The sequence below is a fragment of the Botrytis cinerea genome, chromosome 7, assembly GCF_000143535.2.
Source record: "Botrytis cinerea B05.10 chromosome 7, complete sequence".
Taxonomy (NCBI): Eukaryota; Fungi; Ascomycota; class Leotiomycetes; order Helotiales; family Sclerotiniaceae; genus Botrytis; species Botrytis cinerea.
Window position 1 is genome coordinate 1,521,315 of NC_037316.1, and position 13,397 is coordinate 1,534,711.

The window sequence follows — 13,397 nt, forward strand, 5'->3', positions numbered from 1 at the left end:
ATACCTTTTTTTTTTTCTTTCCTTTTTCCTCACGCTTCACTCACACTTGCTGAGATTACACTATACGACACTACCTACACTACACTGCACTTGCACTGCACTTGCACTGCACACACTACCCTACACACTACCCTACACACTACTACCCTTTCCGCTCAACCACATTTATTATTATTATTATTATTATTATTATTCTTCGTCTCCCTCCGACGCTAACGTCTTAGTCTTGTGAATTCTTTTATTTTTTCCCCCTCGACGCAAAATAGCCCCATCGTGCTCCGAATCAGTCCCAAGCAGCGTTTTATGATACCGATAATGTAATGCATTTTTTCATTTTTCACTCCGCGCTTACTTGTTTGAGACCCTTCATTTGACTTGCACACAATCTTTGGCTCCTTCGTATAAGTTGCAAGACCCCCCCCCTCCCCTCTTCGGCATATCGTCTTCTCCGTCTTCTACCCCGTCATTTGGATCGAATTGCCAGATCAAAACGAAGAGAGACAGAGAGAGACAGAGAGAGATCTTATGCCCCTTCCACACAAGTTTTTAATTGCCCCCCGCCCACCATCTTCACAGTCTCTGCACAAGTCCTGCCAGTAAGCAACTGCGGCTACCACAAGGACAGCAGCCATCACGACAACCACAACCACAACCACCACCACAACCACGACTCTTCTTTCTACCAACCCAAATCACATCAACAGCTCACCCCAACACGCCCCCTCCCACATTCAAGAACCCACCACCAGATTCACCGATTGCGTCCAGCCATCAACCTTGGAAGAATCCCAAAGCGAATCCACACTAGGAGTTAAACAAGATACACATTGACACTGACTCCTCCAAAGGTCTCAATCAATTTACTCCCGCTTTCCTCTCCGCTTCGGCCTTACTACAACGGAACACAACCCACTTTATTAAGGCTCACCCACCATTCACTTATATATCACTGACGAATTCCCCCAAATTTCCATTCACTCCAAAAAAAAAAGTTTTCGGATTTTTATTGAAATTTGGTCTTTGCTCTTGCACTCTGCTCCCCCCTCTCACAACATCACATCGCCTCTTCCAACGTCCTCCACGTCTTGCTTGCTAGGTATCAGGCCGCAGTGAAGGAATAGGGAAGAAGAGAACGACGGAGAAAATTAAAGTCGACGTTCGAGATTACAGTGTTCGTTGCGGCGGCGATCACATGCAACGCGCTTCTTCTGCAGTAGATTTTAACAGTCTACTGAATCCTCCCCAGTCTGCTCAGGAATTGGAACACCAAGCTGCGAGACAGAAATTGGCCATCATCCAACAGCAGCAACAACATCAACGAGAAGCAGAAATGGCGGCCATGAGCATGATGGCGCCAACTATGGTCGGTGGACACCATGGAGATGATCGTCAAGACTTACCTCGACCATATAAATGTCCTCTGTGCGAAAAGGCATTTCACCGTCTCGAACATCAAACTAGGCACATTCGAACTCATACGGGCGAGAAACCTCACGCCTGCATGTTTCCTGGCTGCACCAAACGATTTTCCCGTTCAGATGAACTCACTCGTCACTCGAGGATACACAACAATCCAAACTCGAGAAGGAGTAACAAGGCACAGCAAGCTCCACAGATGGGTGTGGCGATGCATTCAGAGTCGATGGCTACCATGATGCCGCCACCAAATAAGAACATTACTCGATCAGCACCAGCGTCCGCTCTTGGTAGCCCAAATGTGTCACCGCCTCACTCATACTCTTCATATAGCAGCAACTACCTTTCGAGTCTCAACCCTCATGGAAGAAGTTTAGGGGGAAGCCCAAGTAACGGTCAAGCACCGCTCACCGACATCAACATGTTGGCTACTGCGGCGACACAGGTCGAGAGAGAAAGTAGTACCACAGCCACTCATTACTCCCAACACACTCAACCTCGTCATCAACCTTATTACAGTCACAGCAGTCATAACAGCAGGAATCATCTTCCATCGCTTCAAGCTTACGCCATGACTAGAGCGCATTCTCATGAAGAAGATGATCATTATGCTCATCGTCATGCGAAACGTTCCCGCCCAAATTCGCCAATGTCGACTGCACCATCCTCGCCTACATTCTCTCACGATTCTCTTTCCCCAACTCCTGATCACACTCCTCTCGCCACTCCCGCGCACTCGCCTCGTTTGAGACCATTCGGTGGTGGATACGATCTGCCAGGTATTAGAAATCTGTCTCTTCATCACACTCCTGCTCTTGCACCCATGGAACCTCAACATCTTGATGGTCAATATCACACTACTGCTACTCCTACCCCACCAACCACAAGTGCTCCAAGAACCGGTCTCACCATCTCAGATATCATGTCTAGAACGGATGGTAGCACGAGAAAATTACCAGTTCCTCAAGCTCCGGTCGCTGTACAAGATCTCTCTAGTCCGGGCGAGATTGGTTTCAATACAAGTGGACAGAGTAGTACCACTGGTAGCGTTGCCGGAAATGATCTCGCCGATCGCATGATTTGAAGATGATACTTTAGAATGGCCTCCATTTTGGGGCACATGGCAGTTGTATGACTTTCAATATTTCCATTTAAAAGCAATGGTATTATGAGTATTTCAGACAGTTTAATCTGCACCATTATATGGTTATTACTCTATCGGCGTTTGATCATCACGAAAAGACACGTGGCCAACAATAGACAATCGTCCCGATTAATATCACCTCATCGAGCCCTTTTGTCAACCACCACTCGCGACCACATCAGAGTCAACATCTCGACTCCTCATTCAACCTTTTATATGGTTCATTGATAGTTTTCTTTTGCAGCATGGATGGGGTTTTTGGTTGTATACTTAGAGCGGCATATTCAAACTATAGACTACTTTTTTTTTTTGTTATGGAATCTATTGATTCTGATTCTCCAGATCATGGAGCATCTCACGGCTGGCACAACTTTTTTTTTTATGTTTGTTTTCATTAGCTTTTTTTTTTATTGTTCACCACGGATTGGAGCGAAGGTTAAGGATGCATTTTCGGCATTCGTTGGGAAGCGTAAACATATCCGGAGGAGGATTTATAGACTTGGGTGACGGTACGGACTGGGGATGGGAAATGGGAATGAATGGGGAAATTCATGGGAGGAGAAATATTTCATGCTGATAGTGGCTATGAATGTGATGGAAGGGGGAGGGAAAGAGTACAGCATCGGTATCACAAGGGATGAAATGGTGGATGGGGAAAGGAAGATGAAGTAGCATTTAGCTAGCTTAGTATAGAATTTGGCGGATACCAAATAATAAGCGATGAAATAAAACTTTCAATAACCCATTTAAGGATTTTTTGGTCATTTGTTTGGTGTGAAGAAAGGTCATGTGTTTGTTTGTAAAGTTTGAAAATGGAGAGTTTTATATGTTATCTAGTTGTGATGTGTGATGTGATGATATGATGTGAACTAAGGAAAGGATCATTCATAGATTCTTTTACTCTTCTCTTCTTTTCTTTTCTTTTCTTCTCTTTTCTTCTTCCTTTTCACTTCACTATCAACTAAACTAAACTACCTACCTAGTTATCTACTACTATTGAGACTTCTTGTATAGAACCTCATTCTTTCATTCTTCGATTTTTTATCTTATCTTTGGATTTGAATTTGAGTTTGAGATAGTGGTCATGCTTGTTATGTTCATTGATGGGGAAGGGCACGTGGAGGGGATGGAGAGGATGGAGAGGATGGAGGGGATGGTTTGATATGTATGTATGTATGTATGTATGTATGGGATTTGTGACTAATTGAATGGATGGATGGATGGATGGATGGATGACTTGGGTGGTTGACTTGGGTGGTTGATTGATTGTGGGATTTGTGTGGGGGGGGGAGGGTATGGGATGGGATGATTTAATTTTGATTTGATTTTTAGATGTTTAGATTTTTGTTAGAGTGGTGTGGTGTGGTGTGGTGCAGTGTGGTGTGGTGCAGTGTGGTGTGGTGCAGTGTGGTGTGGTGTGGTGAGTAGATGGATAAGTAGGTGGGTAGGTAGATAGGTAGATGGGTGAGTAATAAAGGATTGGAGAATGGAGAGTTAGGATGGGGTGGGGTGGGATTAGATGGAGGGATGGGGTGGTATGGTATGGTATGGTATAGAGGATTAGATTCAATTAGTTCATAGGGCGGAAAGGTAAGATGGGAGATGGAGGATTAGAGATGGGAGGGGGGAATAAAAAAAAGGGGGGGGGGGTTAGATTAGATTAGATTAGATCAGATGAGGGATCTGAATTGTTGGGTTGGGGATTGGGGATAGAGGTTATGAGATATCAAATTTTTGATTTTATAAATTCTTTGATTCTTTTAGCGGGAGAAGAATGAATGAATGAATGAATGAATGAATATGGAGGTCGGTTGAGTTTCAGATTTGGTTTTGATTTTGATTTTGATTTTGATTTTGCGGGGAAATGTGGGGGAGGAGGGAGGGCGGAGAGGAGAGGAGAGGAGTGTTTATGGTTATGTGTATATGAGGATGTGTGATGGGATATAATTTTAAAGTTATTTTTGTGGAGGAGGGCTAGGAAGGAAGGACGAAAGAACGAAAGAAAGAAGAAAGAAAGTTGAGAGATAGATGGCGTGGATAGAGGGTATGTGGTAGGAAGGTTTAGTTTAGATTAGATTAGTTTAGATTAGAGTGAATCAATGAATCAATGAATGAATGAATGAATGAATGTGTGAGTGAAGCAGTTCTTGTATCGAGATACTTGGTAATGAAAGTCAGAAGGGAATCGCATTCTTGGTGGCCATTCGATAGGTAAGGAGGTGGTGGGTAGATATATAGAAACTCGTACTTATTATTATTATACCGAGAATTCTTTCTCGGAGCTTGCTATTGTATTAGAAAGAGAGATTGATACGGGGTTTGTGTGTTATTTTATTTTGTTTTGTTTTGTTTCATATGGTGCTTCTATGTGTATTCTATCCTATTCTGCTCTTATTAATATTCCATCCACGTTTGGTTTGTATATAATGTTAGAGATAGAGATATATGGGATTTGTGCTTGCACCGGTAAATCAGGGATTAAGGGAGAAGAGCGAGGAGGATAGGAAATCGATGATGTCGAGATTCTCTTATTACATTTTACGTTTATTAGTGCGGAGTCTAGATTCTCTGATCAGAGGCGTAAATATAAATTCAAGAATTTCACGTGTAAAAAATGCTGGATGTTGGAGAGGCAGATGCAGATGCAGAGGGGATTGGCATGTGTTGAGGAATGTGGAGGAAGCGGGAAAGAGAATCAAACATTAACATGTGAAAATGATGTTGTTGAAGGTAGGATGGATGTAGGATGTGAGGTGAGGTGATGTAATGCGATGTGATGTAATGTAATGTTATGTACGATGAGTAAGGGAAAGAAGGGATTGATTTGAAGAATTCCATCACATGTTTTCGACGACGATAAAGGGTAATTTTTGAGAATTGGAGAGAGAGAGATAAGATAAGATGTGATGTGATGTGACATGGTGGGATGAGATGGGATAACCCGGATGCGCTTTTGAAATTGTATAATTAGGTCTAACTTATAGTCAACGTTAATAGTTACGAGAAGATTAATGTTCACGATTTCTTTTCTTGATTATGCTATTGGGTGGAAGATATGATCCCACGCTAAAGATCAACGGCGCCGGGGGAAATACGGAGCTTCTTACCGTGACGCAGTTGCGCTTGTGTATGTATGTATGTATGTATGTATGTATGTATGTATGTATGGGATGTAATGAGATGCAGCGTTGAGCGGAATGGGAAAGGAATGGGAATGGTTGGGGAGATAGGGAAATCGTCTCCGGGGGGTTGAGGGGAGGTGGATAGCATACTTAGATGGGTGTCGGTCCGATGTGGATAGTGGTGTAGCGTTTGCGAGTGTGGAGGATGGGAAAGGGGGGAGGTGGATGATATGGTATGGTATGGTTTGTGTGATGGAGGATGGGAAATGTTCTAGATGATTCACGGGTGTGGAGGGAGGATGATCTGATGGGTGCGATGGGTGTGATGAAGGTATTCCGGTGCTAGAGAGTATATTTTTTGCACTTCTCAAGATGAATTGGTATACGAAAGGACTCATGTCCCATGCATGATAACATACACACACACACACACACATACGTTGACGACGTTCAAAACATTGCAAAGACTAGGAAGGTCTAGATCCCATTATGCAAGCAGAAACGAACACCCGGTTGAGGGATTTGCATGGATTCTTTCCCCTTCAGATCTCATCTCATCGGTTTCGGTTTCAGGTTTATTCATCTGTGTAGATCATTGTTGAATCCGGATCTCTTTCCGATTGATGGGAAATGTCTTCCGTGACTTATGGTGTGTTTAGGTTTCTATCTATTGATATGATTGTCATCTACTCCATAATATCTGGCTTGGGAATGGATGAGAATGTCGCCATGTGCGATACGATTCGGGTCACTATATTCCGGCACTATGTTCCGCTTGCTATTATTCCTATAGAGAAGGATAATCAGTAGATTGGCGTGCTGATATCTTACCATGTTGCTGTACTCCACCCTTTCAATATCATTTTCAGAGAGTAGCATCGAATGGGTGAATAAGTATTCGTAACATGGATATACATCCGTACCATGATACAACTCCCGAAAGGATGTATACCAACTCCGGCACTGTCTGTTCTTTGCAATTTTCAACACTTGTGAAACTGCAGGCTACCTACTTTGTCCCGGGATCACTCGATGTTACTTTCTTGAGGTTGATCACACGTGCGGGCGTTGGATACCTTTGCAGCCGTGTCATTTTGCATTTTACACTTTCACGTGTCGTGGATGTACACAGGTAATCATGATGGATTCAAGGTTATACGTACCGTATGCCATTATCAGATTCTCCCAGAACAAGGAAAGCCACACAGGACAAGTGTATATGTACATGCCAAGTGAAGTCAAGACATGGGTACCCACAAGCCGCTGTCAATACATCAAATACCGCAAGCCAAATTAGCACTTCCCTCCAACCCCCATCCATCGTACAAGCCCACCAAGTAAAATTGCACAACGAGAAAATACGGTCTGGCATGCATATACACAGGGGAAACAAGCGTTACCGTCGCATCCAGTGGCGCCGGCCACGCCAGCTGAAGTACCCTGATCCAGGATTCCGCGTTCTGTAAGCAGGGCGCGCCGGTGCGATATAACGGGTGAGAAATTAATCTAATTCTCCAAGGGTTGAATTCATCCGCGGTGGGAAAGCTTTCTGGGGGATGTGCTGCATGAGAGGGTGGGATTGGGAGGGATAAAGAGACTTGGGGATGGAGAAGGGGGATTGCGAATGGTGCGGGATTATTGTTGCGGTTTCCGCATTGGGTCGTCTGCAGATGTGGTGTAGGGTTTTCTTGGTTCTGGGTGTTTTTTGTGGGGTAAGGGATGGGCTGGTTTTTATTTGGAATGGATGAATGGGCAGATAGATGGCGGGATGCATGAAGGTTTTATGCTAAATGGAAATGGAACTGTCCTATCTATCGAATTCCAGAATGAGGCTGTAAGACGATGAGGTAAAAACTGCTGAGAGCCATATCGTAACATCATTCTTACCACGGTTATTGCGTGTGCTAGATCCCTCCTAATCTGGCATTACACATCACACATTACACCATGACCGATGGATCAAGCGATGAGACGGGCTCCTCGTATCCCCATTTTGCCAAAGTCAGGTTCGCAGGGGATAATGAGAGATAAGGCCGACTGGCCTTGGTTAACCCTCGTTGAGATTCACCCGTCCTCCAAGAATACGCCTCATGCAATATATACTGTACTCGGGATCTTCTTACTGGACCAAGGAGGGCGTTTGGTCTCAGGGTGGTGCGGCGCGGAGAAGAGAGAGATAGGATTTTTGCTGCTGCAAACGGGATACGACCTTGACACGCGGGATATGGCAAAGACGAAGATGATCTGATTTCATCTATGGAATTGATGAATTAGATGCGCGAGAGCTTTTATGGGTGTAGAGCGTGGAGAAATGCGGCGAATGAATGACTGTCGTACTTCGGTACTGCAGATGATGATCACCTCGTGGTCCGTCATTTCATGAATGATCGAAAGCTCGTGATTCAAAGACGGGAAGGAAGGAAAGTACGCTGGTACTAATTTTGGAGTTGGTAGATAGGATAATATCATTTCGTTGATATTGATATGTGCGAGGCTCAATCCAGGAATCTGGTAGTCTGATGCTTTGCGTTGGAATGTCGTGCATTTAATTTATTTCGTGGCTCGTCATAATGACTATCTTGCGGCTATATTGGTGGCAGAACACTATTGAAAATTGGTAAATGGCCTGGGTGATATCAGGATGTTTGCTGGATGGAGATCAGACGTGATGGAGACGAGAGACCGTTTTGTTTGTGTCATGGCAAGACGGGAGAATGGGAAATTTCTTCCGAAGAGAAGTTGAGGAAAGGGAAAAGGGCGGGGAAGCGAAAATCAGGGGAGCTGAGAATGCGACGGGCGTAGATCAGGAGGCGCCGAAAACAAGATGTGAATGGAATGGTGGAACGTGACTTGTCTCCTTTGCAAAACAGGTGAAGTGCAGACTCTGAATGCCTAAGCACGTCGGAGAAAAAGGTTAACATGATAAATAGATATTTCTCAAAGTCAACCGTGGTACCGGAATTTATCCATCCTTCAATGAATCTACATATGACTTTCTAAATTGTGAAGCTTCTCGGAGGAGGAAAAACGCTATCTCTAGTATCAATGGGCATGGTTGTTGAATGTCAAGGAGGTTAAGCTATTGCACCGAAACGGTTGCATGGGAAGAAACGGATAGATTTCTTCTATAATCAGGGATAGAAGTGTGTAAAAACGGTGAAGTGATACGTGTATAACATTGAGCACATCATCCGGGGAAGAAAACACGAACAACATTCGAGAGATCTCCGCGCCATACAGAAATCGTGCATGTAACACAAGAACTCTCGGAAAAAATCTAGAGCGTTAAGTTTTCCCGCTGTAGATCATTGCCCATGAGAAGACGGAGGAAATCATTATACATTGAGGCAGTTGATAGATATTCTGTTAATTCAAGATTTCGAATGTTAGATCTTCATGTCGTGGAAAGTTCCATTCGGTCTTGTTTAAACTGGTGTAGCCACTTACTTCATGGTTCATGGATGAAAGTGAGGGGGAAAAATGCATCTCGTTCCGTTTCACTTGATAGAAATGAAAGTGATCGAGAAAAGATACTGCAGTACGACCTAGGTATTGAAATAATACAACACGATTCGATCCGATTAGACATTGAAATCGACGGGGAAATTGAGGAGAAAACTTTCGATCTTGTAAGGCGGCTTGGCATTGACATAAAGATCATCTCCCCAGATTTTGACCTGCATTTGACAGCAGGAGTGTCGATTATTGAACTACAACCTTAATAACAAAGTTTGGCCGAATCAGCTCGTCGCGATCGGGAAAATGTACCGTGTTGTGACTGTAGAGATTCATTTGTTGACTTCAACCATTTCGTAATGATATGAAATGTATGACTATTGCAATCCCTTTCGAATCGTTATCTTCCGGAGAGGATACTCCAAGAAGTAGCTAAGCAGGTAGTCAAACTCTCTTCTGAAACTAGACAGGTAATGTTGGGAAAGCCAACTAGTGACGAACGCAAAAGAATGTGATCGAATTAATCGATTGCCCCAGACTGAAGCGGCGTGGGGGCATTTATTGTTGAAAAGAGCGGTGTCTACAAAAGAATACTTTCTATTCCATACAGTATATCAGTAAATGCTTCTAGATTTCACAATCCTCGTCTATTGTCGAATTCGTCAGGGCTGAGCCACAAGCTGACCTAATCGGCCAGCGCTCACCTCAGATGTCTATAGTTCGTTATGCTAGTACTGACATGCCCCATTATTGAACACGGCGAGGCCGTAGAAGCCTGGGGTTACAATAGGTAGGTATATTTTGAGATCCAGAGACACCTCGTAATTCTGCCTATTGATATCTCGCGAGAGGTTTAAGATAAGAGGAGGCTATTTTAGAACCTCTCAAGGATGGTAAGTAATACCAGCATGTCAGCAAGTGCGGGACACTATATTAGCAATCCATCCATAACCAAAAGCGCAGAAAGTCGAATTTCGATATTATTTTCGCCTTTTTATTCGCACGATTAGCCATGTCGTTTGTTCGGTAAGGATTTAAAATTGCGGGGGGCGGGGTTTGATAATGTGGAGAGAAACCTTAAGTGAACTTAGAGAGAAACTTGGTTAATTCGATTAATTCGAATTTTTTGTTTTTGGACAATCATGAGAAATATTCAAGAAATTGTGTCCGAATAAAACGACTGCCTCTTTGAGAATTCAATAAACTTTATTCATCTCAAATGAAATATTACTTTGATAAGTAAAAAGCTCAAGGATGGAGATGAACAGTCAGTGCTTTGCAGACGCCACCTAATTTGGGGAAGAGCCATCTTGCATTGCCTGAACGGTCTTTCTAATATATCGACTTGAAGCTTCATTTATTCCGGAGGGGTGGGAACCGAGAAAGCCTAATCGTTATTGGAATATGATCCGATTGTTTGTTTGCTCATGATTTCTTATTCCTCGCAGCAAACATGGTATCATAAAGGACACATAACCCGCTGGACTATGAAACGGCCGGAAGAGTTTAGGAGAGCTGAAGTTCCGAGATCGACCGGATGAGAGTTACTGTAGACTAAGTTTATGTATGTGTGTATAATAATGTCGTGAAAGACAAACACTCTAAATATGGAATCATGCCGGTCAATTTTCCTGCGTTCTGCAGTGCTGCTTGCATTATTTGTGCCGAAGGACAAGAACAGTTAACCTATCTTCTAAGGAAAGAAATACACTAAGGATCTTTTTATCATGTGTTACTGTACTTTGAGATAAAGTCTAAAATGATTTCAATCAATAACAGCACTCAGATATCCAACACAGCAAAAAGCAGTAGATGCTTGCACGGTCCGAAATGCCGGGCGAAAAGCTCTACATGCTTTAATGAGGCGAGTGTGGAGATCTGGGGTAAGAGTCACCTGAAGGAAACTCACAACACGATTTTCAAACGAGCTTCATGTTGCAACGTATCTCTATTCACCTCCTTTTTGCATTTCGTGCAGTACAGCATGTTGATCATTTTGCGGCGTGTGACTTCGGAGCCAGTGATTTTGAAGAGACGAGGTTTTCAAACGCCTCAAAATTCATGTATCTTCCGTACCATTGATCCAGCGCCATCGACCCCGCGATTCCGATTCCTGGAGAAATGCCAGAAGTCTTGTGCTTGGCGTGGGTGGTCCACTCAATTAGCATAGAAATCTAGGATCGACGAAGATTAACAACCTGCCAATTCGCTTCCTTCCGGTAGACACGGCTGATAATATCACGATTCTTGATTTTTCTCAAGCACTTCCGAGCTGTTTCCCATAGCGTGAGGCGTAAATCATGGTCTTAGATATGTCGTGCGTGAGCCATATTCGGCGCATTTCCGAACCCATTTATTTCATAGGTGAATACTACTCTCCGGCACTGTAAGCACGAGATGAACGTTTATGACGTGAAATTTTCGCATTGCTCGATGTGTTTTGTCTCCATGCCATATAAAATTGCATGGATATTGAAAGAAGAAGAAAAAATCTGATTCAAGAACAAAGAATCATTGAACATCCCCGATGAAGCACAATCGATACGGAGCTTAATCAGGTACGAAAGCGAGATGGCCATATGAATGGGATCCTAGTGGTACTCTGGGTATGATAAGAATTCAGCTAGCCTGGTTCCTCGCAACCCGCCTTGTGTGCGGCGTGAATACCCTTTTCAATTTTTCCCATCATGGGCTAAAGTCGGAAAAAGGACCTTTTAGGTGACACGACGGTATGAGATAAGAAGAAGAAATTGGCGACGACGAAAAGAGCGAATTGTGATGTGTCATCTCGCATACACGCAGGTGCATTGAGATTCGGAATTGATGGTTTCAACGATGTCACTTCACGATGTTACCACATTTTTCGTTCCGTGATATGCCACCGTGGGGGTCTTTTGGGGTAATTGCTACGTGGGGATAATGGAAGATGATAAGCTTCACGCGAGTGGGAGTTTGAGAGTATCCATGATTGGAAAGTGCGAGATAAGAGTGCGATTGGTGTATTGGCATACATAAACTTTAATTGTGAGGCCTCGTAAGCAACACCATGTAGAGCAAGAATCACGAACACCCAGAAGTTTTTTGGGTGCGTCGGCTATATCAATTCTTTAGTCTTTGGAGAATCAAAATATGACAGGTTAAAATGATATCTTTTGTTTGCCGAAGTCGACGGGAGATATACTCAGGGGAGCGATAAAGGCCCCAAGGGATAAGCGAATCTTAATTTCCCCCCTGATTTGCACCTTAGAAAGTTGTAGGGGATTTTGGCATACACAACTGGTTGATCATTTTGTTAGTATCAAAACGATGCTCAGATTTACAAGATAGTATTTTTCAGACATTAATTTTGAGTTGATATGTGATATCTTTTCCAATGTGGCTTGCAAAATTTATACATTTGTTACATTAGTTACCGAAGCAATATCTTTAGCTCTAATAATCAAACATATTGCGCATCTTTCGAGATCTAGAACGTTATCTTGTGTTCGCGTCACATATATCTGGTTTTGTTATATCTACATCTTATCTTTCGTGTAGAGAAAGGTTGATTCATTTTGAGTTGCTGATTCCATCGGCCGTATTATTCTCTCCGATCTCCAAAGCATGCTTTCTTTGATAACAGTGGAAAAACAACTGCTAGCTAGTAAGTTTCATATCATGTGGCAGCAATCAAGAACCGTCGGGGATATCGTGGAGAGATGGTTTATTTGGACTTGTTCCATAAGCTGTGGCTTGATGAGATATGATCCAAGTGGAAAAAAGAATACTCAACTCCTGATTTATTGATCATTAGAAGATAATTATCTCATAATGAATAATAGACCACATAATCTTTAAAGAATGCTTTAAATGTTCATCGCCGGAGAAGTATGTCTCGTCTTTCGCCTATTACTCTGCAGTGTCACCTGGGGAGTTTATCGCGAGCGTGTAGCGATAGCCATTCCATACATTGTAACTATATTTGTATGTAGAACACATTCAAGCCAAGGTGAAGATATGGTCGTGAATATCTACGGCTTTGTCTTATAGTTATGTCTCAATACCGTTCTGTTCTTGCCATAAATCCACAACCACATCACGTGTTGCAGTGTGCGATACTAAGTCCCAAATATATTCATGAGGTTGTGAATCAATTCTGTTCACGGGGACTTTAAAAGCAATTCTAAATATCTATATCTGACATCGAGAGGGAAACATGTGACTTAGATACCATCTCGCCATACTAAAAGTTGGTTTTGCCTTGAAAAACATCTCATTAT

General features: G+C 43.0%; 2 protein-coding genes across 2 annotated transcripts; one reads left to right on the forward strand and one right to left on the reverse strand.

The window, feature by feature from the left end:
* Nucleotides 1-208: 208 nt before the first annotated feature.
* BccreA lies at nt 209-3,324 on the forward strand. The gene has a single exon (XM_024694053.1). The coding sequence runs from the start codon at nt 1,193-1,195 to the stop codon at nt 2,498-2,500; it is 1,308 nt and encodes a 435-aa protein (XP_024549842.1). The 5' UTR covers nt 209-1,192; the 3' UTR covers nt 2,501-3,324.
* A 911-nt stretch (nt 3,325-4,235) lies between these two features.
* On the reverse strand, nt 4,236-6,216 carry BCIN_07g04210 (hypothetical protein). Its single transcript, XM_024694054.1, has 3 exons — nt 5,668-6,216; nt 4,809-5,533; nt 4,236-4,720 (listed from the first exon to the last, which is right to left on the reverse strand). The coding sequence occupies exons 1-2, from the start codon at nt 6,117-6,119 to the stop codon at nt 5,398-5,400; spliced, it is 588 nt and encodes a 195-aa protein (XP_024549843.1). The 5' UTR covers nt 6,120-6,216; the 3' UTR covers nt 4,236-4,720; nt 4,809-5,397.
* Nucleotides 6,217-13,397: the final 7,181 nt, after the last annotated feature.